The 24,631-nt window shown below is 41.7% G+C and overlaps 1 protein-coding gene across 1 annotated transcript in view; it reads right to left on the bottom strand.

The window, feature by feature from the left end:
• The window catches only part of LOC138249904 (stomatin-like), a 184,873-nt gene extending 160,786 nt beyond the window's left edge, over nucleotides 1–24,087 (bottom strand). The window contains exons 1-3 of the mRNA XM_069204122.1: nucleotides 23,781–24,087; nucleotides 18,429–18,532; nucleotides 2,849–2,921 (exon numbers count right to left, since the gene is read on the bottom strand). Of these exons, the coding sequence (XP_069060223.1) occupies nucleotides 2,849–2,921; nucleotides 18,429–18,532; nucleotides 23,781–23,919 (316 nt within the window). The 5' untranslated portion in view covers nucleotides 23,920–24,087. The remainder of the gene's footprint in view (nucleotides 1–2,848; nucleotides 2,922–18,428; nucleotides 18,533–23,780) is intronic.
• Between the last annotated feature and the right edge of the window lie 544 nt (nucleotides 24,088–24,631).

Here is a 24,631-nt window from a genome sequence, read left to right as displayed (position 1 = left end):
GCCGCTATTCTCTGCTCCACCACACTCAAAAATACATGCTGAAAGCAAATATGGCACTCGTGACTCATACATTTTCACACTTCATGCTCAAACAGGTGGGGAAAAAACATGTGTGAGTGTAAAACCATGCTGCAATGCCATGTGACTGTTATCTAATTTAATTAGACCCCGTGTCTCATGGTCTGTATGGGGGTGGGCAACTCCTGTAGTCACACTCTAAGAAAAATGTATAATCATTTATATTACAGGAGCGGCTCGCAGTGATAACCAGGGGCGGGGTGGCGCACAGGAGGAGTGTTTGGGGGGGTGAAATTAATTAAAAAAATAAAATAAACTTGCCTTCATCGTCGTTGCCGTCACCACTGTGCCTCTCCTCTAATCCTCTAATGCAGGCTGCAGGCACAGGCTCCCAGCCTGCTCTGCAGCCAATCCTGACACTGCCCAAAGCAGCACTAGGATTGGCTGGGAGCGCCCAGCCAGGGTTCTCCCAGGCAGACTGGGAGCCTGTGCATGCTCTCTCCAGCCAGGCAACTGTGTTGCTGGGCTGGAGAATGCCTACTGCACATGTGTGTTTGGCAAACAGCCGGCCAAACATACATGCGCAGTGAGGGGGAGTGCTGTGCACTCCCTCTCAGTGCTCGTCAAGCCTGTGGCCCCACCCCTTTTGTCAAAAAATGATAATAAACATAGTTTATTATCTTTTTTTGTGAAAGATTTTGCAGCTGCTGCTGCTGGCAGGGGGGTGACGGTCCTCCGCCCTAATGGAGGAGCTGCGCCTGTTATATAATCATCATACTATAAAGTACCAAACGGTTAGTAAAATACAGCTTTTTAGCATGTAATCAAGGGAATACAAATGAGAAGGGAAGGGGAACCCACTCTTAGGTCTCCCAAATCAGATATCATATGTATTACCCTTCAGTCACTTCTTTTTGCTAACAAGAAGTGGAAAATATGGAGGCCAAATCACTTACTTTGTCAAGGAGGTTCACCTCTGAAATCCTACCCTGCCCCCAGATACAGCCGGGAAAGATTCAATGGTAAAGATAGCCTATATATGCTACTGAGCATTGTTCAATTAAGGTCAAATACATTGACCCCAGTTGGAGGTGTACTTAATGGGCCACCAGCCCCACCATTGGTCAATCCATGTAGCTGCTCTGTACAGCTGCTGTGCATTTGCCTTATTTTGACTGCCATATGGGGGTTTTGTAATACACAGGGGTGTGCTAGGCAAAACCGTGCCAATGCCAAGTATGGCCGCAGTGTGCATACCTCTTTTGTTAACAACGCAGCTGCCACGTAGTGCACTGGGGCTTGCCAAGCCTGATATGCACCCCGATGTATGTACCCACACTGGCTAGGCCTAGAAGCCCTGTAATTAGATCAGATACAAGGGAACTACCCACCCTGAAAGGAAGCATCTTCTGTGGGGCGTGTTTGAACATAACCCCCACACCCAGAACACCACTACTAATACACACGAGGTGCAGTCACATGTTAGACTGTGGGACACTTGGGAATTGCAGTTCATAAATGCGGTAATTGCCGCCAGGCATGTCTATATAAATCCCATTTTTGACAGAAAGGCTAGACTGTGGGACACTTGGAAAATGCAGTCCATAAGAGAGGTCAATGTCGGCGGGCATGTGTATTTAAATCCCATTTCTCATACTTTTGACAAAAAGAGCTTCCTAAAGGGATGATTATAGTTTACATCCCAAATGTCTCTCCCTTCAAGAATTACCCATATGGGTCTTCGCATTTTGACACAGAAAGCAGAGACTTTTTTAATTTGTAAATATAATGTAACCAGTATATTCATGTTGGTATATAAACATTGTGAGGTACATAAAAAAAGAGTATTGACAACTTATCCAACATTTGATTACTTTTCTAGTTTTCTTCTCAATTAGGTAAAATATTTTACCTTGTGTGCATTTAGGAGAGGTAGGTCCTTCGCTTTACCTTCACGAGAGTAGTGAATTAGATGTAATGGGGAACCTATTTAAGCCCTAAAGTTTGTCCGAGACCTGATTAGGCTTATTAAAGGGCAGAAACATGTTGGCACTACAGAGGTACATGGGGCCATAATACCCAACAAAGTTCTCTGACTAATGCTTTTTAGCACTTTTTATCAGACAGAGGGTGCCCCCAAATAAAGAATAGTCCTGTGTTTTATCCTGATGTAGTTTTAACTTTAACAACTGGATCCCAGATAACTATCCAGATTTAATAGTTCTAAGAACTCCCTCAACATAATCCCACTTGAGGTTGAGTCCACCCAGGTAGTTATCTTACTAGGGTGGTATGAGGTGGTCTATAATGAAGCATGTCACATAACATGAGTAAGCCCATCTCATCCAATTCTTGGAACTGTCTGGAATTGCCTTTGGAGAATAGTATAGGTGGACCTTTTCAATCAGGTACTAAAGATTCAGGCAGTAACTATTGGTTACCATGTCTATTTTTGGTGTCAAAAGTGCCGCATCACTATAATGTACTAGATAAGATGCTGTCCTGTCTCCTACAAGAGCAACATTGTTTACTGTGTTGCACTTATAATTAATACATATCCCATGAGAGTGTTTAGTCTAACTGTTGTAAGAAAAAACAAAGAAGAAGAGAGAGAGAAGAAGAGACATGAGGGAAGACGAGATGAAAAGTACTGTTAGCATCAAACTTCGTAGTGGTGACATATTCCACTAATCTTCTCTACATCATATCAGTAGGATTATTCAAGAGAATACTAGAAGCAAAGAGGACTTTTCTTAGACTGTACCTCAAAACGTACACATGCACAGAAATGTATGATTTCAGAGTCACACTGATAGACACAGATACGTACCCGGTCCCTTGGCACCAGATCGGTTGACTCTGCCAAGTCTGAAAATAACAGCTCTTTCATATTCTTGAACAATCTGCATGAAAAGAAAAATGGATGAAATAGTCCTGCAATATTACAATGCAGAAACTATCACCTTTATCCAAACCAAAAGGGGCAGGTCTAGCACCATGTGCCAACCAGTTGCTCTGTGTTGTATTGTGCCATGTTGTAATGACTCATTCCATGTTGTGTCCTGTTATGAACGTTTGTGAAGCTCAAGCATACTCCACAAAATGCCCTTTCCCTAATATGCACGGCTTCAAATAAACGTTTTAAGTGTTTCTAAAAGGTGAGTAGTTTCTCCAGAAGCTGCCAGTACTACAATCTATTGCCTGCTCCGTTTTTCCTTATATTCGGATAAATCCGAATATCACGTGGCAAATGGCACATCATGCCATTTATTCAAAAACATCAAACCTGCCTTAGTTGGAAGCCCTGCTGAAACCATTCACCTCTTCTACTTGTCTGAATTTACTTTTTTCAGTCTGGGTTATTTTTGGGACATACTTCAATAAACCTCATGGCGTGACTCACAGAGGTAAACTTACAATTTTGTATGAGTTTATGACTGGTTGATATTCACAAAGACATTTCGCTACTAGTGTCTACAACTGTGGAGTCTACGCACATAAAAAGATGGGACTGTCCTATATTTTTATGTGTGGAGACTCTGCAGACCTAAAGATACTATTGGCCTACCCCTGGGAAAATACTGCTCTTAAAATAATAGTGTCCATTCCTGATGTATTATAGGTATCCATGAGATGATGGTGCCTATCTCTGCCCTAATGACGATTCTGTTTAAATGTTGTTCATTTTGACATATTGTGTGCAGAGTGATGCCTACATGTGGCATCCTGTTACCTTAACTCAGTGGTGGTCATTCTTGGAATATTATGGATCTCCATTTCGCAGTGATGGTTCTTGGAAGTATGCTGGCAATCCTTGCAATATTGTGTGCATCGATTGCACAATGTTGATGATTCTTAACGTAATTTGGGAATCCATGACACCCACGCCTACTTTAATGTCGGCCCCTGCATTATTGTGGTAATTCACAACATATTGTGGGCATACATAGCATGATAATGCCCAGCCGAGCACAATGTAATCCCTGGTTAAACGGTGGAGGACCCCTGGCATATTGTTGGATCAAAAGTATTATGGTGCCAAGGCACAAAGACAACAAATTTAAATACATTAATGCTCAAACAGACTTCTTAAAGAATAGACGAACAAGTGTTCATGAACGTATGCAACTGTAAAAAACTGGTCAACGTGTCTTTGTTCGTGGCCTGCGTTTGAGGGGGGAGGCTGGCAAGACAAACTCTACTGCACTACTAAATGTTGGCTCTCATGTGCATTAAAAGGCGCAACAAATGCAGGAAACTGGCAGTTTCAAGTAATATGTGAATAAATCATACTGAATCAAAGCACATTAAAGTGAATGATGGAGCAAACAGAAGGATGGATGTAAATTGAAAATTAAAGATGGGAAGGAAATAGGAGGGGCAGGACAATCTGCTTTGAAATGATCAGTGATTTGGGAGCATCACATTAAACCCACCACTTTTACGATAAAGCACATTTACACTGATGGTGCAAGAGACAATCAAAGTAAAACCTCAGACAATTTGGTAAAAAGAAAGCCCCCACATCACTGTGTTAATACCAAGGGGAAAATGCACGAAAAGACTCAAGCCTGCACATGTACAGGAAGGTGAAGCTGTCAAAATTGTAAACTGTAAAAGTCAGAGTAAGAAGGACTACACGATGAGGAGGTCTCTGTAAGGCAGAAGCACATCTGTACACAGTACAGAAAGTTCGGAATCTCATGACATCACAGTTAGTTCGCAAGTGATAACAAAGAAAGGAAAATTATATTCTGCTGCATCTATTACAGAGCGACACCACAGACTATTTCTATTTCACTTTATTTAATCAGACATTATCGGCCTCAGACTTTCTTGTCAAAAGTCAAACATCATACAGAACAAATTTAACAACTAGTTACAAGTTTAATTAAAAGGTGTCGACTTTGCAAATGTACTAAATTGTAAACTATATATCTCAGGCACCTAGTATATGATACGAGTGCGCAAAATGGGTCATGGAAGGCCTTAGAGGTTGGTTACATTTTGTCATTCAGTCTGACCTTTTAAAGGTGTTTCTGCAAGGTAAAAACTCTCTATTTTCCTCGATTGTTTGTTTGCAATGGCTTTTAAGATCGGGGTGATCCTGATGGGTACGAAGGGAAAGAATGGTAGAATCACAACCCAATAAAAAATTGAATGGCAAGTGGAGGTATGCAAAGTAGCACATAATGGTACACATTGGATAAAAGAATGTATTGAAATTTCAAGTAATAATATAAAGGATTAGGATGCTGTTGAGTGGTTTTTATGAATTATATAAATTCAGCGTTGGGCCCAGCAACACGCAGCGTTAGGGGTTGTCAGACCAAGGTCTATCCTCTGTAGCCCTTGTGCAGTGATTGACCTACCCTTAGGCCTCGAGGTATGTATGAATGTATGTATGTATGTATGTGTGTATGTGTGTATGTTTAAATGTGGTATTTGTAGAGCACAAACCTAGCAAAAAGGCAGCAGAGCTCTGAAAAGTGTCAAAGACAAGCACAATGTCAGTGAGTGATGGGAGAGGTGGCTAGTTTGTGGGCTATCAATGCATTGTGATGTAGTTGTATTGTAAGAGGTGCACCTTCAACACTTTCTTAAATTGGAGCAGCGTTGGAGTGTTCCTTATAGATTGTGGCTTATTGTTTCAGATCCTGGCTTTATAGATGGAAAAAGCATGCTGCCTTATTTTTAACTTTTTTTTTTAACACATCTTATGCTGCAGTCTGACGGTGTCCTGGATCTGGATCCATGCGTACCATGAACTGCCAGAGATGAACAGCTTGTCTGCACAATAAGAGGACAACTCTAAAATTGGTTGGTAGAGGTCTTTCTGAACGGTGGAGGCATTGCCCTCCACCATCGGAACAGAGTAAACTCCATCGGCCTAAACCAGGCCCTAAGTCAAAATATATATGTTAGAGTGAATACTCTGCAATATAAATGCAGATGTATAAATGCAGATGTAAAGTTAAATGGTCTGAGTGGTACAGAGTAAAGGTCAAGGCATACGTAGGTTTCTAATATGTGTGCATTAAAGTATGGTAAAGATTATGAATCTTGAAAAGAGACCCAAATAATATGGGAGTAGATGGTTTGCACTGAATATTTTTGTACAGTGTTGTGTATGGATAACGTTTTTGTAATGCTTTTTAATAATTGTAGAAACAACAACAAACAAAAAACTATTCTGGTACATTACAGGTTACGTTGATCATGTTTCTTATCATTTGCCGATTTGGTATAGATTGACAATCATTCGTAAACACTTATGTTGGGTTAAATATACCAATCAGTGGGCACACATCCCCTCCCCACAAATCAGCAGTACAGATACGCCCAGGGCCGGATTTAGAGCTGGTGGCTGTGGTTCTAAAAATTCTGGACCCATGTAATTTACTTTGCCACAGCAGTACGATTTTAGTATCAAAAGACCGATAATGACTAGTACACTAAGCATGAGCATTTTCGCTCAATTCCAGTAGCGTTTTCACCTCGAAATCGCCATTTTCGTCCTGCACTCGTGGCTCCCATTTTATACACGGCAGCCATTTTTAAAAGTTGCCCTCACATAGGCTTATAATACAGTCAGATTTGATTCCAAGGACACGTACACCTTGATTGACTTTTCTCTGACCTGGGCAAGCTGGAACCATTGCCTCAGGCCAAACCTGTTTGGTCAGTCCCTCTCCCAGTGGCCGAATCAGATAGCATCAAGGCACACCATGCCATAAAACCCTTATTATCGCTCACACACCCTGCCTAATCTTGCTCACACCTGCACCTGCTCTTTTCTTCTTCTTACTTTACGAGGGGGAGGTGCCCGTTTTTATTGGGGGTCCACACTTATTTGATGTAAAATACTAGGCCTTGCCGGGTAATTTATTATGGGTTGGATGACATGAAATATGAGGTTTCATCATGACACTGTTTTTTCCTTTGTAGTGAAAACATGTGAATGACCAACCAAAATGTCAAGAATGTTTGCCTGAAGCTTAAAAAACTGTATATAAGGAAACCTGACTTTGCATTGAAACACAGTCTCCTGAGAACATACAAACCGTGCTGTTGTACTTCTAGGACGCTTGTTACTTGGTTGCAGCCAATAAATTCGATCTTTGACTTCACCTAGAAGACTCTGAGTTTCTGTGGTCTGAATCAGGAAAGTACCCGAGGTCTTTGGGTGTACCTTGGCACCACTGGGTTACCGGATCAGTACCGGTTCTGAAAAACCCAGTACCTCATGGCACCCAGTGGGACAATCTTTTTTTGGTGCATTCCCAATGAAGTCCTCCTCGGATTCCCCCACTACCACCTGGCAAGAGTACCCCTCATCTGTCCCTATCCCCGCTCACACATACATTTCATTTGTTTTAAAGCGCTGGTAAAGGCTAGTTTTACTAATCCACTCAGCCATCCAAATAAAATCCGGATCTGTTCTTGGCAGCAGACATAATAATCCTCTATTTCACTTTATGGCGAGTCAAACCTGCTACTAGACAAAACTCTGATTTCTCTCTCTCTAGCAGGAATATTAATCACAAGACACATCATGACATTTTTATTGCTGCCTCAAAGCTGGACGCACAATGAACTCCCAGCAGATGCTTTTGAATCGTAAGTTATTGCACAACACAGCGCCCCTCTGAGGTCAGTGTCCTCCCTCCAGGTCAGTGACCAGTGCGGCCGCACCAATCACCCCGCCCTAAAGCTGCCCTGTTCATGCCAATGGATGAAGGGGGTGCAGACAATGGACATTGAGGCAGAAGAAAAATTCAAAGCAAGTACTCCATCCGCCCTGAGTGGCAAGCAGGTAAGACTTCACTGGGATCCATATAACACTAGGTCAAAATGTTGGGGGGAAGATTTCTACATAAAGGCCAAGTTGAGCATTACCAATTAAAAGTGATTCCGACTATAGCTTGAATTTGGGGGCTGTACCTCTATCTCATTTGCATGCAACCAATCTTTTGGCCAATAACAGGACAAGGGCTGCTAGATTTTTGTGTGGAGTAGAGTCTCCTCACGGAGCCCATTGCAGCGATCTTCGGATGCAACAGAACAGCACAGTTGATAGGGCTGAAGTGACCTTTCTCCAGTAAGTTTGAACAGGGTTGCATGACCATTCCAAGTGTAGGAAGTCGAACTCTGGTGCACTGAATCTAACTAAGTTTGAATTCACCCAGAGATCAAACTGACAAAGTTTCAAGGCGGTCTAGTGCTCTCTATGCAGAAATTTAAAGTGGATAAATATGGACTCTGCTGCTTGGGGACAGCAGGCCAGTCTTTATATAGCAGAACTTCCAGATCTCGTCAGACAATGGCTCCCCATGTAGATTTCTCAGCCAGATCTGGCCAAAAGAAGGGAACATCCTGTAAGGGGTTTCTAGTTTTCCCTTTATTCAGACACAATGCAGCAGAGCTTTCCAACATGTGTTCCAGTAACAAAGTCATTGTACGAGTAGATCCGTTAACAGTCATGTACACCGTCGTTTCTGCTTCAGATGAAATATTTGCTTGTAGTTTTCAACTTCCTTTGAAGAATTACAATACTGAATTGTTATGAAAGACATGTAAGGATTTTATGACCTGAAGAAAACAATAAATAAGCCATTCAACAAACACAATACGCCAAGCCGTTCTGTAATGAATTGGTGTATTGCAGTATGCTTGTCTTGTAATTGTTGAGTCTCCTTTCGTGGTCATTTGATATTGATGAAATGTGTACTGCAAAGGATACCACTAACACTCCAGTTAAAGAGTGACTGGTGTTTACTTGTTTTTGTATGTTTTAATCCTTGGTGGAAATCGATGTAAGGATCAATGTGAACGAATTTACAAGATGGATTTGCATTAAATACTCTTGCAGGGGCAATTCATGTTTTTAATTAACTTGCTTGCTTCCACTGCCATATCAAAACAATTAATGTAATCAGTCAATTAGAAGCAGATCGTGACTTGGTCATTGAACTGTGTTATTTTGCAAGGCAAGGGTGATGCCTGCAATGGCAAGAGATAGAATGTCTTTCATTATATCTAGTCCATTTAAATTCATGCATCATACTACAAAATGTCGTCCAAGTTCCTGGACAGCCCATGATTTCTCTAGCATCCTACTTTGGGCGTTGCTACAGTGGAATAATGCTACAAAATAATTTACCAAGATGAGAAGAACTTTCTCTTCTATTTATTCTGAACAACTATTAAAAGCCTTGGATTTACAAAGTTCTGCTATTTCTCTAAAGCAAGGGGCTACAGACCTTCAACTCTTAGTTGTACATTTGAACTTTGAAGTGCCAGTCACAGAAGACCACTTTTGCACAGTTGGACTTGGAACTACTTTGTCCAGAAGGAAACTTTTGTACAACTGGGAAAAAATATTGCTGCTCCCAGCCTGCAAAGCTAGGACAATGTTTGCCTCCAGTTGCACCACAGTATGAAAACAGTTCAAGTAATGACGCATTTCTACTACATTTTATTTCTTAATATGTAAAACACACAACATTGTATGCACTATGGCCCTCATTCTGACCTTGGCGGGCGGCGGAGGCCGCCCGCCAAAGTCCCGCCGTCAGGTTACCGTTCCGCGGTCGAAAGACCGCGGCGGTAATTCTGACTTTCCCGCTGGGCTGGCGGGCGGTCGCCTTCAGACCGCCAGCCAGCCCAGCGGGAAAGAGGCTTCCACGATGAAGCCGGCTCGGAATCGAGCCGGCGGAGTGGAAGCTGTGCGACGGGTGCAGTTGCACCCGTCGCGTATTTCACTGTCTGCGCAGCAGACAGTGAAATACATGTAGGGGCCCTCTTACGGGGGCCCCTGCAATGCCCATGCCAGTGGCATGAGCACTGCAGGGGCCCCCAGGGGCCCCGCGACCCCCCCTACCGCCATCCGGATCTCGGCGGTCTGACCGCCGGAATCTGGATGGCGGTAGGGGGGGTCGGAATCCCCGCGGCGGTGCAGCAAGCTGCGCCGCCGCGGAGGTTTCAATGGGGCCGCGGTACACTGGCGGGACTCCGCCAGTGGTGCCGGTCCGACCGCGGCTTTACCACCGCGGTCGGAATCCCCATTGGAGCACCGCCGGCCTGTCGGCGGTGCTCCCGCGGTCCTCCGCCCTGGCAGTCAAAGACCGCCAGGGTCAGAATGACCACCTATGTGTCCTACAAACTTAGCTCTTGAAATAGAAATCATATTTATCCTTTAAAATGTTTCTTGAAGGAGATGCTTGGTTTATGTGAGTGCTGCAGTGTTCATGCCAGTTTTGGTTTAGGAAGAATTTCGCAATCATGAATTGCTAGAAACGCCTGAGAAGACTGGAATCAAAGATCCTGAGAAGCTTCTGAGGAGATTGTTGAAGGGGGATGCATGCCTTGTATTTGCCAAGAAGACACTTTGCTTAAGCACCCACATTCATGTTACCTACTACTGGAATTTTTTGTGTTACATGGTGCACGATGAATGTGCCGGGCATTTTATGTTAAAATAATAATCTATGTGCTGATTTCATTATCTCTCTGCTGCTAGCAACAATCTCTATCTGTCACCACATTAAGGGAATAAAACAAATACTGCCCCTTGGACTTTCGAACTCAGAAAACTGCAGCGCCAAAGGACATTTGGACACAAATCAGTTGTGTGACTGAAGATCAGGAGCCGAATCTCAAAACATTTTTTACTGGTGCTATTTCATGTACTTTGTGGGAAATTAAGGCAAAGCTTGCTCCAAATACCTTTCACCGATGAAAATAGAGTTCTGGAATTGGTAATGTGTGATAAAAAGTGCGTTCCTTTCTTGTGTGTCATTTTCTTGTGGTGGTGATAAATTATGTTGTTTTTTGTGCTGCTGTGTTTTTGTGCTGCTTTATTGCAATGTGATTTTTTTGTATTGTCCAGTGGTTGTTGTTTTGCATTCTGTTTTGACTGTTTCGCTGAGCATTGCTATGTTTAAATAGCATTGTTAAGTTATTTTGTGCATGGTATAGAGCTATATTCTGTTGATCATTTTTTTTTAGATAAATCTACAAATGCTGCCAGCAAAAATCTGTGCATGCCTGTCAAGTTTCTGTGACAAGCAACAATGGCAAAGGTGGTAAAATAGCGCTGCTCCAGCTCATCAAATACTAAAGACACTGTTCAACTCAAAGATTTAAGAGATTAGAAAAAGCAGACCACTCTTTGCACATGTTCTGTTATATCACAAACTGACTGAAAACATAATGGACCCAAGTCAAAAAGGGAATTTAAAGCTACACTCATAGAATTACCATTCCATCTGGTTGCAGAGTTACCATTTTCCCTCATGCACATACGTCAACAGTGTTAGGCTTGGAAAGCTGCAAAAGACACAGGTAACTGGGAATACAATGAAGTCTATAATGTGATCTTTGTAGAGGCTACGATTTTCTCAATGCATTACTGCAGTGGTCCGAGAACCCCTGGGGTTCGGCAAGGGCTACTCAGGGGTCTGCGACTGTTTTACAAAATTAAAGAATATTAACTTTTATCAAATAACATGAATAAATTACATTCAAATAAAATCTTAAAAAATTGCAAATTAGAAAAGTTTGTCTTTATTTGGTTGTGAATTACAAAATACTTCAATAATTAAATATTTATTTGGTGTATACTTGTTTTGTACTGTTGTGTATTGTTTTGAGATCCATTTCATAGAAATTGCTCAGTGTGGGTGTCCTTGGCTTCCAATTATGACTCAGTGGGGGGTTCTTTGAGTCCAGTAATGATTCCGTGCGGGTCTACAGAAGTCAAAAGGTTAAAAACTGCTGTGCATAGTGTTCAATGATGCACTGCTGAAAGGCAGACGAAAGTGCAAACCCTTTTTTTTCTTTTTTGACTCAAAGTAAAACGATTTTCTCTAAGGAGCAGTTATTCTAACTTTTTGCTGGAGTAAAACTCGAACCATTTCCATAATACTAAGGGTCAGGTAGGAGTTTGTGAATGCTGACAAACTCACAAGTGTTTTGGCATTTACAAACTGAGAAGACAAACCACGCCTCGTTCCTCTCACTGCCTACATCTGGCGTCGGGTTAACTTTTGCTAAATGTTACATAGTAGTGGTGGAGAATTACACATTAGCATATCTGGTTAGCCATATCCAGTACATTCTTTATATAGCTGTCAGGTGTAAATGAGCACATTTACAGTCATAAATTGCTTTGTGAATCCCTACCAGTGCTATTTAATGTAGTGGTATAGAAAATGTATTTATTTATGCAATGACAAGCAGCACCAACTATGTATTATTAATATAATACTGCTCTTTGTATTTTTTTGGTTACAACTACCTATTCTCGTCTGAAAGTGATCAAATAGTTAAGAAATTTAACATACACAGCAAAAATATTGTCTGGGAGGCGAGCCCCCGGTGCCAGCTTTTAAAATAAAATGTGCTCCAGAGGAAATCATTTCCTCAAAGACTATAGCGAGCTGCACTATCCTATGCAGTTGAAAATAGTTCCACATAATTTCTCCCAGCCCTTTTTATAGACTCACTGCTGGGGTAGTGGTGGCGCTCAACATTTAGAACATTGGCAGCACTGTGGGTTATGGAGTGTGCATTCTCAAAATGCATAGGGAGGTGGTGATAATGATATCTGTTTGATGATGAACACTGGTCAAATAAAGTAGCCCAGGTGGTTAGTGCTCTCGCTATACAGGGCTTCTATTGGAAGCCTTTAGAGTGGATAACTATATAACTATATTTATACTGCGAGATAAACGGTTAACCACTTTTGTGTCATTGCCTAGGAGAAGCCCTCCTGAGACCTAAGGTAGATAGCAGAATGGAAGTTTGCGATCTCATGTTACTTCTCCTAACAGACCAAAGTGAGATAGAAGTACACGGTTGGTGCTGTTCCTGTGCCAAATGCCTTCTCCGCCATCTGCGCAGGTCTGCATGAGCCCGAACTCAGGAGAAATTAAGTTGTCCTGACAAGTGGCTCTCACACAGCAGTTGTGAGCGTTGTGACAACTCTCCACTCTCAATGTGAGAGGGAAGACTTCGGATTTCGGCTGAGAGAGGGTGGGAATGTGCAGGCGGTGATGGGGGTCGGTGGGAGGGGTCCTTTGTTTTACTCAATTTTCTTAAGGGAGTGTAGGGTAGATAGATACAGTGGGTGGTGTGGGTGGGTGTCATAAGACCAACAATTTTTCGGCTTATACAGGAGGTGGATTGGGCAGAGGTTAGTGTGGTGGATAACAGGAAAACATTTTTTTTCTACCTTTTTTAAATCCCTGTTGTTTATGTTTTATCCAATATTCCTCTGGTCCTCATACAGTATATGTTGGTGCAAGGGTATATTAATTGGGGGAAAGTACATACAACAAAAAAATACAGGTGCGTTACTGCAATTAACATGGATGATGTTCACCTTGGGGTTCTGAGGCACATCATTAACAACTTGGGCTTGATCCTCACTTATTTGATGTCACACAAAACCCCTTGGTGAATAAAAGAAGAGCGAATTCTAATTAACTAAAATTATGTGCAAAACTTAAACGTATAGAAATAACATGTAGGCCTGAAAATGAGAATTGAATGCATTTATTTTTGTGTAATTTAGCAGCTGAAAGCATGAAGTAACAATAGTTGTAGGCTTTGGTTAAAGAATGCACTATCAAGCACATATTTTACATGATTTGTCTTTACTGACATAAGTTAGAATACATTATGAATGACAATTGAAATTTAAGTTGAAACTTTAACAATGAACCATAATAAGAAAATTAAAATTTTCTTAATCTTCACAAAGTCAAAAGTTCATCTTGTGAACAAAGTTGTTAACAATATCACAAAATCTGTTTTCTTTATGAATAGAATAGATAGAAATGAGCATATGGGAAAGGATAATGGGCCAGGTATATGTAGGTTTGGCTTTGCGGTTTCCTAATAGAAAATCTTAGCAATTCACTATTAGGAACTCGCAAACTGGAATGTATGAAAGTATGTTTAACACTGTTTGCGATTCCCAATGGGGTCGCAAATTACCTACCTTATCAATATTCATGAGGTAGGTCATAATATGAGACCCTATTGGGAATGGCCTCACTCACAGCGCTGGTGGCCTGTTGGGGACAGCAGACAACCATGTCTGTGACTGCTTTTTAAATAAAGCAGTTTTTTTTAAATGCAGCCCATTTTCCTTAAAGGAAAATGGGATGCATTTCAAACAAAACAATCAAAATGTTTCCTTTCATTTTTTCAGCATAGGCAGTGGTCCATAGGACCACTACCTGCTCTGAAAAGATATTTTCACTTCCATTCACAATCCTGTTTGCAAATGGGTTACCACCAACTTGAAGTTGGTGGTAACTGCGATTGTTTTGCAACTGCATTCACTGTCGCAAAACAATCTTACATCCCCCTGTGACTCGCATGAGGAAAGGATGCCCTTGGCACACCTCTTCCTAATAGCGACTCACAAACCTATTCTGCGAGTCGGTAACAGGTTGCCGACTTGCAGAGTAGGAATGTTCCATGGGGAATAGCCTTTTCCCAGTTGCAAATGGCCCGATCGGCTGTTTGTGACCGGGAAAAGGTTTTCATACTTCAGGCCCATGATGTTTTGAAAAAATGCATTACACTAACCATGTCCTTTTTCTCTCCTATTTCATGAGTGGCTGAGAACCAGCATCCAGTAGATAGTTGAGTTTCAATGTTAGAACAAAATGAATACAAATGTTGATTAGCTGTTTTGTTAGAGATTAGTCGACAGAAACTATCCTGCTCTCGTGAATACATCACATTTGATTGGTCGAATAAGTGGTGGAGAGAAAGGCATGAATTACACACTTTTGTGAATTTAAAATGCATGCTCCTAGAGTAGTGTGGGAAGCTTTTCATAGGAGAGATTTCTTTTCAGCAAAGCCTCAGAGGGGCTCCTTCAAATTCCCTCCTCTATTTTCATACTCTGTGATTTCTCGCAGATGCTCTCTGAGTTACTACTCAAACTCACTTTGAGCAGCTTTATTTTTGATACTTAGATCCAATCTGAGACTTGCATAGAAGTTGCTTGATTTAAATTCGACTGGATTTTCAATGATTTCACATCTCCGAATTAAGAGCTTTTTTGTGTTCTTCTAGCTGGTTTCTTTGTATTAGCATCATCCTTACATTAGACTAAGGGAATTAATTTGCATGGAATGAGCTTCGTACATTGTTATGTTAATACTTGATTTATAAATCTTTTATATATGATTCTTGATTGTGTCTATAATGATGAGAAACTAAGAGATTTGAAAATAAAAATAATTAACATTTCTTAAAATTCTCATCATTGACACCCAACAGAAACCTTCTTAATATATTGAAATTGATAAATGTTTTTGATGGCAGCCTCTATTTGTCTCATGCAACGCCTCAAAGGTCAGCTGCATGTGGTCCGGTAACAAAGCAGAAAACGTGTAATTTTTTATTACATACAGCATATTTCTGCTTCATTCATAACATATCCATTATTCACTGTTACCCAACTATAATTCTATGTATTACAGTTATCTGTGTGTAATCTGCTAGCCACAGACTTGAATGATCATGAAATAGTTACAGAGTACCTGCGGCTGAGCACACCGTGGACACAGCAGATCACAAGCTAATAACACAGTAAGATTACTTTGTTGGTGTTGCAAATTCCAATTTGTGTATAATGGCTCAGCCGTATGTCTTTGCTGCTGATATCTGCATGTAATCTGCAAGGCATTTATTTGATGTTTGAAGGCTTTATCTTAATTTTTTAATCAATTCACTTTGTATTGAGTCCTGTACCCATGGTCATGTTTAGCATGATTGAGCAGATCAATATACTTATGTAAATTACATACCAACATGCATTGAAAAGGCACTATTTTTCTGCATGTGATGAACAGGATCCAACATAACTTGCTGGTCTTCAGTATTCTACAGGTATCATCACACACATTTTCTTCACATTTGCTTTGAACGGACTAACATTTAAAAACATTTATAATGCAATATGCTTGAGATTAGCTGTCAGTGATTTTACACTTATCAGCCAGAAGACACCTATGACACAAAGAGATGACAAATGTTGCATCTCGGGACAATCATTCTTGAGTGAATTAAGGGCAGAGAAGTGGAAATCCTGCAACCACCCAGCCCATCTGCAGAAAACAGGCCAGTTTGTCTCCTATGGCAGTATGTGAGTGTCCCCATTGCACTTGCGGCCGTCAGTGCCCCTTTAAGTTCAATGTCCTCAAGAGAAGGCAGGATAGTGTCAGCACGTGCTGCCAGCCGAGCCAGGCGGGCCTTTTATTCCACCTGGCATTTTCCCATTGGGTTGGTGCACTTGGAGGTCGGGTTTGAGAGCCCAGGGCTGCTCCTGGTTCTTCCATCACTTTCCCACATTCCTAGAGGTTAATTGCAGCAGTCACAAAGAGGCTTCAAGAGAGAAAGAGAGGGGGAAGGGAGAGAGAAAATGGTCAGATAGGACGAAGGGAGAAGAAGAGAGAGAGAGGATAAGTAGAGAGAGATGGTTAATGGAAAAAGAGATGGTGTGTGGAGATGAGGCTTGTTTAAACACTATTGCCAGGACTGCTTTTGATCCCCCCAGTCCACCCCTGGCTGCCAGAGCTGTTCTGGAAGAGCCACTAGTATGCTGAGGTAACATGAATATTGTGCATTTAATATCATGCTTTTAACCACTGTTATCGCATTGCCTGCACGCCACAAACTAAGCTGAGGGACCCCCCGCATAATCTGCTGAAATGAATGTTCAAAGTGGTGACCTAACCATGATTCCAGAAGATATTTAAGATATTTTCCAGTCTACTGGTACCATAAGCAATATCGGGTGTTTGCAGGGCTGCAGCAGACAGTGACCTTGTTTTCAAAAGTGCATGAGTGCTTATTTTGAATAAAGTATCAACTCACAAGTCTGCAAGGCAAAACTTTGTGTATTTGCTTCAATTGAAACATCTCTGCATGTCCCCTTTCAACCAGTACCACTAGGGCACCTGTCCCATTACTTTTTGTAAGATAATTGACATACTTCTGTGATTTTTCTGGGATTGTGTCCATATCTCTTTACAGTTGTGACTTCAAGCCAACACAAGGCACAGCAAATCTTGCATTTTGATAATTGTAAATGCCTATGGTGGTTCAACTCTTTATGCCAAGCCCCCCCTACTTTCTACCTATTTGAGCACTATTTGAAAATGTCCTCTGCTTTAAACTCCTGAGAGTGTAGTCATTTAGGTGCCACAATGTCTATATGAGATATCGCAGTAAAGCATGTCTACATCTTTTGCCTGTTTGATAACTTCACAATGGGACATTTCATCAAATTTCCGACCGGCACAAGCACATTCTTCCAGTAGGTATGCCCAACCTAGTAATCAAAGAAATCCATGGACAGAAATGAGGGCTTCAGAGATCAACTTGATTTCTAAAGTGATGTGTTTCCTTTGTTATTCTCATAGCATCTCATCGCAGGAACGGCCAAGATGTGTTTCACAACTTTCCTGTTGCTTCATCAGGGTCACTATGAATTTCAGATACAATCAAAATCTTATTAAAGAAATCTTGTGCAAAGAAAGGTGTATCTCATTGGTCATTGGATTTGAGCTGCAAAAAAGGGTAATAACTCTTAGCAGTCCTCCGTCAGTTCTACAGCTCTAGACTTCTGTCTATAGACAACTTTTTGCCTGTGTTAGCGCCAGGATATAGAACAAGGCAACATATATTTTCCAGGCAGAAAACCATTACCTTAGTAGAAAATGAGTACCCGCTATTTATAACGAGAGGACCAGTCTTTGCTTTCTAAGAGCTCGGATGCGCAGCACTCGGCTTGAATGCTGCCTAGAGGTTCAGTGCATTTAAACCTGAAATACTAGTGCATTTCAGATTGAATTGTACGTTTGCTATTTGCAGCAGACTGATATTTAAATGTTGCCTCTTTTAAAATAATGGACTCATGGATCATTTTCGTGTACATATTTTTATTGATTTATCTTAAAGTTATAACATAGTACTGGTAAAAGGGACGTCCAATACAACACAACCCTTTGATTCAGTAAAGCATTGGTGAGGGTTGAGAGATCAAGAAAAAAAATAGATGAAAAGTAGGGGTAGAGCAAAAGAAAAACAGGAAAACAGAAAAGTGAAAGAAAGAGGGGAGAGGAGACAGTTCTCTCAATTGACATACAGATAATGGTGCTGCTGTGAACATCAATGTTACAATTATGAACAGACTCATGGATCATTTAAACATATGTAGCATTTAAGTTAATTAGAAAAAGCAACTTCAAAGTCTAATTAATTCAATTTATTGTAATGCAAGTAAAGAAAATATACATTACAAACATTATCAATGATTATTACATATGTAGTTGCACGATTCGCGACAATGATGCTTCCAGGGATGTAAATTTCCTTACCTTCACGCAAGACCAAATCGACAGTGGGAACGTCACGAGAACCAAGATGAATGAGACAAATATAAGTATCCAGCCAAAAAAGCTGTTGCCTTCACTTTCTGTTTCTGCAATGTAACAGGATAGCCACCATTAGTGTGCATTCAATGACCACACCAATACAGCTTTCAAGAGCATCTTTTCTATAAGGCATCCTCGCAATTTTATAGAAGAAGAAATATTTACTGTAGTCTGCTATATAATATGATATCCCCAACTGCCGTCATTATGGTGCCGATCGCAGGGCTTTTTGAAAGTGGGTGTTTTCATTAGCAGTGCTAAGCCACAAGGCTGACAGATGAAAATTGAGAGCCATCTTTTCAGGACCTGCACAAATTTCCTTTCAGACACAAAGTACTGTGCCCAAATTAGGATTTTAACTCTATTGCTAAAGGTACATATTGTGGAGTTAAGAACAGTAAATCTTTACTTCCCTCTGTGTTCTTACATATTCAATATTTTACCCCACAATATTCCAGATATTGTGACTCATCAATATTTTGGTGTTAGACTTTTCATCCTTGCCGTGGTCTCCCTTAACTTTGTGCCTCTGTTTCCCAGGTTATTGATGTGTGCTGGACTCTGTTTTTGCTGTTTTTGTTACTCTGGGCACTTAACCACTGCTAACCAGCGCTAAAGTGCAAGTGCCCCTATACAAAATGTGTTTGTAATTGGTTCATCCATGATTGGCATATTTGATTTACTGGTAAGTCCCTAGTACAGAGCACTACAGGTGCCCAGGGCCTGTAAATCAAATGCTACTAGTAGGCCTGCAGCACTGGTTGTGCCACCCACAAGAGTAGTTCTGTAAACATGGCTCAGAGCTGCCACTGCAGTGTCTGTGTGTGCAGTTTTAAACTGCCAGTTTGACTTGGCAAGTGTATCCACTTGCCAGGCCTAAATCTTCCCTTTTCGTACATATAAGACACCCCTAAGGTAGGACCTAGGTAGCCCCATGGGCAGGGTGCAGTGTATGTTTAAGGTAGGACATATACTAGTGTCTTTTATATGTCCTGACAGTGAAATACTGCTAAATTCGGTTTTCATAGTTGTTAGGCCTATCCCTCTCATAGGTTAACATGGGGGCTGCCTTTAAATATGATTAAAGTGTAGATTCCCTTTGGTAGCGGATAGACATGTGGAGTTTGGGGTCTCTGAGCTCACAGTTTAAAAATACATCTTTTAGTAAAGTTGGTTTTAAGATTGTGTGTTTGAAAATGCCACTTTTAGAAAGTGAGCATTTTCATGCATAAACCATTTCTGTGACTTTGTCCGTTTGTGGATTCCATGTCTGTGTCAGTTTGACAGTTGGGCTGGTTGCACCTCTCAATAGACAGTGACACAAAGGGAGCTGGGGTGTAGCCTGCATATCCTGATGAGCCATCTGTGCTAGGAGTGAGGGGAGGAGTGGTCATTCACACCTGAAAGGGCTGTGCCTGCCCTCACACAATGTAGTCTCCAACCCCCAGGTGTGTGTCTGGGGCCTGGCCTGTGCAATGCGGGATTTCACAAACAAGAGAGACTTTTGTTTGAAGTAAGCCTCCTTCAAAGGACAAAATGGGTATAAGGGCACCCAAAACCACAGACTTTAGATCACTTCTGGAAACCAAGAGGAACCTCTGCCTGGAGAAGAGCTGAGGAAGACGAGCTGTGACTGTGCTTTGTGGAGCTATCCTGCAGTTGCTGATTCTGCCTGTGCAAGAACTCTCCAAGGGCTTGAATTAGAGTTTGCCTCCTGTTGTTGAAGTCTCAGGGACAGCAAAGACTTCTCTCTGCCAGCACCTGGAGCCTCTGCTGAGACTCCTACCCTGCCAGGTGGTGCCCATCCATTTCCTGGGACCCTGAAAGGATAATCTGACAGAACAAGAGTAAGAAATCCATGCACAGACCGCCCTGCGGGGAAAAGATTGAAGCAACTCCGAGACGTGGCTGAAAAATCAGCGCGCCGCCAGCTTTGCAGCTGAATTCGACGCTCGCCTGCAGTGCGGCTAGAAGATCGACGCACGTGGCTGGAGAAATGACACGCAGGATCTCTGACAGAGGATGGTGAGATCGCAACCTGCGCTGTGTGGTTTTCAGATCACCGTGCGGCAGGATTTCCGATGCAAACACTGCTGGGTGTGTAAAAACGATGCAAGGCCTGCCCGGACCCAAGAGTGCTGTTCGGATTGACGCATCCCTCTCCTGTGGAGAGAAGAAACGATGCACGCCAACCCAACTGAAGGAGAAACAACACACGGTCTCACTCGTGAGTGATATTGACGCATCGCAAGCCCATTTTGAGGCACACTTGCCCGTGCGGGTTACTTTTGACACGCCCAGGTACATTTCCACACTAACAGCATTAGCGCTGTGTTTAAAATTACGTGAAGACTCTTTTTGTTTTTTAATTGATAACTTGACTTGTGTATTGTGGATTCTTTTCTTTTTGGTCTTGTTTTTTTTAGATAAATATTTTCTATTTTTCTAAACCTGTGTTGTGTCATTTTGTAGTGTTTTCATTAAGTTACTATGTGTGTTGGTACAAATACTTTACACCTAGCACTCTGAAGTTAAGCCTGTCCGCTCATGCCAAGCTACCAAGGGAGTGGGTGGGGGTTAGCTGAGGGTGATTCTCTTTTACCCTGACTAGAGGGTCCTTATTTGAACAGTAGGTAACCTGACTGCCAACCAAAGACCCCATTTCTAATATTTGGTATCAACATTCAGTACTACAATTGTGCCTCCCTATCTTCATACACTCACGGTAAATAGTGATTCCACTAGTGCGTGCTCTAACAATTGTGTCTAGAGCATTTCTATGCATTTTTGAAGGACTTTATACTTTCTTTGAGTCCTTGAAATATATTAGATTTGCATGTGTTTTAGTACTCCCCTTTATGCCAGATTCCAGCTCATCAGACATCTGTACATACTAAAATCGCAGGCATTATGCAGCCAATGCAAGCAATATACATTTGCACATGAGCCCTACCATTCCGCCTCCCTATCTAACATATATAGGGCTTTGAAAATCGACATATTTTACAAATGTGTATCAACCCACGGCCAATTGGTTGCCAGTTTAATTCTGTAATAAGTCCATAATTTCAAAACTCGTTTATTTTCAATCCGCTTGATCTTCATACATTTCTTGACAAGAAGCTTGTAGCCAAACGCTTGTAGTTAACACGTGTTTTGAAGCTGTGGTGAGTTTACCAACGACTTCCGCAGAGCAAACACCAGTTGTCAATCATAAGTAGTCAAAATTCCAAAATCTTTATCAAATTGAACACACCAACGACAACGGCCATCTATATGCCTAATAGAGTCAATTTGTGTGTCCTGTAACTATGTCATGTGAAGTTGCTAAGGAAGAGTACTCCGTAATGTTTTCCCTGAGGAAGTCATTGGTAAACGTACCACAACGATGAAACACGTGTTGTCAACAGGATTTTGGCTACAATCATCTTGTCAAGAAATGTCTGAAGATCAAGAGGATTGACAATAAACGAATTTTAAAAATGTTGACTTATTACAGTGATTTGTACGAATTCTAAGTTGCTCGGGAGGGTGTTTGTAGTTTGATGGGGATTTGTCTCCTTATGAAGTGATTGGGGGCTCCTTCTACCCCCTTGTAGCAACTGTTGGTGATGCTTTTATTTGTTGCAGTATAGAAACGCGCTAGTTGCACCGGTCAACCGTCTAGCCACACTTGCGTTTTCTTAACACAAGTTTAATTCCGCCCACCACAAACGTCATGGCTTTCTTTTGCCTTTTGTGATGTAAAATGTTGACAGATAATGTAGGTTAAGCATGAGCAGACACAATTTCACCTTCGGAGTACTACACTTCTCAGCAGGACTGCAATCATTTTAATGGGAGTGTACTGACACTTCCGAGAAACAAAAGGGTACTCTGAGATATATAATTTACACATGATTTTTCCCTTTCAAGCACTGCCTCACACAATACAAGTGTTTGATATCCATCAAAAGGTTCTTAATGAAAACAATAAACAATTGAAGTTTAATTTTTCGGAAATGTGATTAAAATTGCAGGTACCGGTTGTCAATAGGTGGTCATTTTTAAGAAACTTGGATAGACAAAGTAAGTCCAGGGTTTATGCACCAGGGGTTTTCAATCTTAGCCAACAAGGGCCATACCCATACCAGATTATGTCAATATACACACGAGAAAAGTTTCCAAACAATCGATCTAAATGGGAACGACTTATTAAATCTCGTTTTTGTGGCCCTCGTGGGTCAATGTGTGGCATTAAAGCACTACAGTGCAATGCTAATGGTAGAAGGCGCTATACAATTGCTGATAACAAAATGATTGTTATAGCCGGAGGCCCTCATAAACGAGGTCACAGCCCTCAGTATGTTGCAGATAGATGATTTAACTAAACTCTCTTTCATGAGTCTGGCATGTACAAAACACATACATTACAAGGGCCTGAGATCTAATGGCCTACAGTGGCACTGCCTGATAGTGCAGTTGTATTAAAACGGGGGCTTGATGTAATAACAGTTGTGTGGAGCTCGCACTGTGTCTGCATTATTTTGCACTGCTCCCTCAAGCCTTTTTCATTGTAGGTAAACGGACGCAAAGTTTTGCGCCTCCCGAGAGCATTCGCAAAATATTAGTAAATGAGCACCCGGATGTGCGCGCCCAGTTGGAATAACCTGAACCCACGTGGTCGACTCACCATTGTTTCCTCATTGTTGACTTTGTGTTCCTGATTCTACATAATGCGATGCTGAAATTTTAATATGACCAGACACATGGACCAAAGAGTAGTGAAAACGTTTGTGGTTAAATGACTATAAAGAGCTATAAAAAAGACAGAGACTCTTATAACCAGCCAAAACAAATCCTGTATGCCAACAAAAGAAGCAGATGTGCGCTTACCATTGACAAAACAACACTTCAGCAAAATAAATATTCAAAAAGAGGTGACACAGTGCGAGCTGGTTGTTTTTTCAGAGGCCACGTTTCGATTTATTTTGAACCATCGTTTGAAGAAAGGGAACACATCAATGTAAATGCATGGCACTTTTAGGAATCTCACACACACTCCACTCTTTACTTTTAATCTAAAACAAATAAACACAAATTTGTAAACGCCAAGCACAGGTGCATGTTTTTACAACATAGGGCTTGGCTACGCCCAGAACAGGCTCTTGTGCCACAATCTAGTCTAGCACAATTGCACATCCAAAGCACAGTGTGCATATCAGCACCCCTGACCCCGGTGTTACTGCACCGGCTGCATTAACTTGAATCAAGTACCCTACCACGTGTTATTGACAAGCTCGTTTTGTACATTACCAGGGGGTGACTCGCGTAGACCCTCCTCTGACTGGTTCCCATTCAGGTGGTGGGGAGCTTCCATTTCAGGCTGCACTTTGCCGAGCATAGACCACGGGTAAAGGGGCGTGAGGCTTGACTGCTCTCCCTCACCGTGCATGAAACGCAAAGCTCACACCGCAGGCAGCTAAGGTGACAGCACCATCTCCAGGGCACCCCTGCAAAGGCAGAAGCAAACGTTGTTGTCCACTCTGGGAGAAGCAGCACCGACAGGCCCGCTGTCCACCCCACAACACCCTTGCGCCTGGATAGACCTGCTAAAATAAACTGCCCATCCCACCCAAAGGCGTGTGGGTGCCAACAAGTGTAACAAGATCACGGTGGCTCGTAGGTCATATATATTTTAAGCAGCATTTCAGACAAGGGCAGGGCAGAAACAGCAGCATCCCGGAACAAAAGTGCGGAGCTGAGTTTTTTTTTTTTAAACTCCACTGTAATTGTATCTCTTTTAATAATTTAGTATTTTTCAGTATTGTGTGTTGCGACATACCTTTGTTGTAGTCACAGAACCGTGCACTACAGTCATTAATAGGCAGCAGGAAGGTGCAGTGTCACATCGGGTTGTACAAAGGCCAAGATAATTACATGTTATTTCGAGGAAGGATGAAGGTAGCAGAAATGGCGCTTAATGTTTTGAAAAAATGGCATGGGTTGGAAAACTACAACTCGGTCTGGGGACAACAAGGCAACAGCAAACTTCTACACATTTCGACTAGTGTCACGCGTGCACCCTTATTTCAACTATGTGGCAGGCCTATATGACCTATGACTGTGGATATAGCTAGGGCCACTGGTATTATGTGCAGGGCACG

The sequence above is a fragment of the Pleurodeles waltl genome, chromosome 8 (genome assembly GCF_031143425.1).
Source record: "Pleurodeles waltl isolate 20211129_DDA chromosome 8, aPleWal1.hap1.20221129, whole genome shotgun sequence".
Classification (NCBI taxonomy): domain Eukaryota; kingdom Metazoa; phylum Chordata; class Amphibia; order Caudata; family Salamandridae; genus Pleurodeles; species Pleurodeles waltl.
The sequence above is the reverse complement of the archived record's forward strand: the minus strand, read 5'-3'. Positions and strand labels throughout refer to the sequence as shown.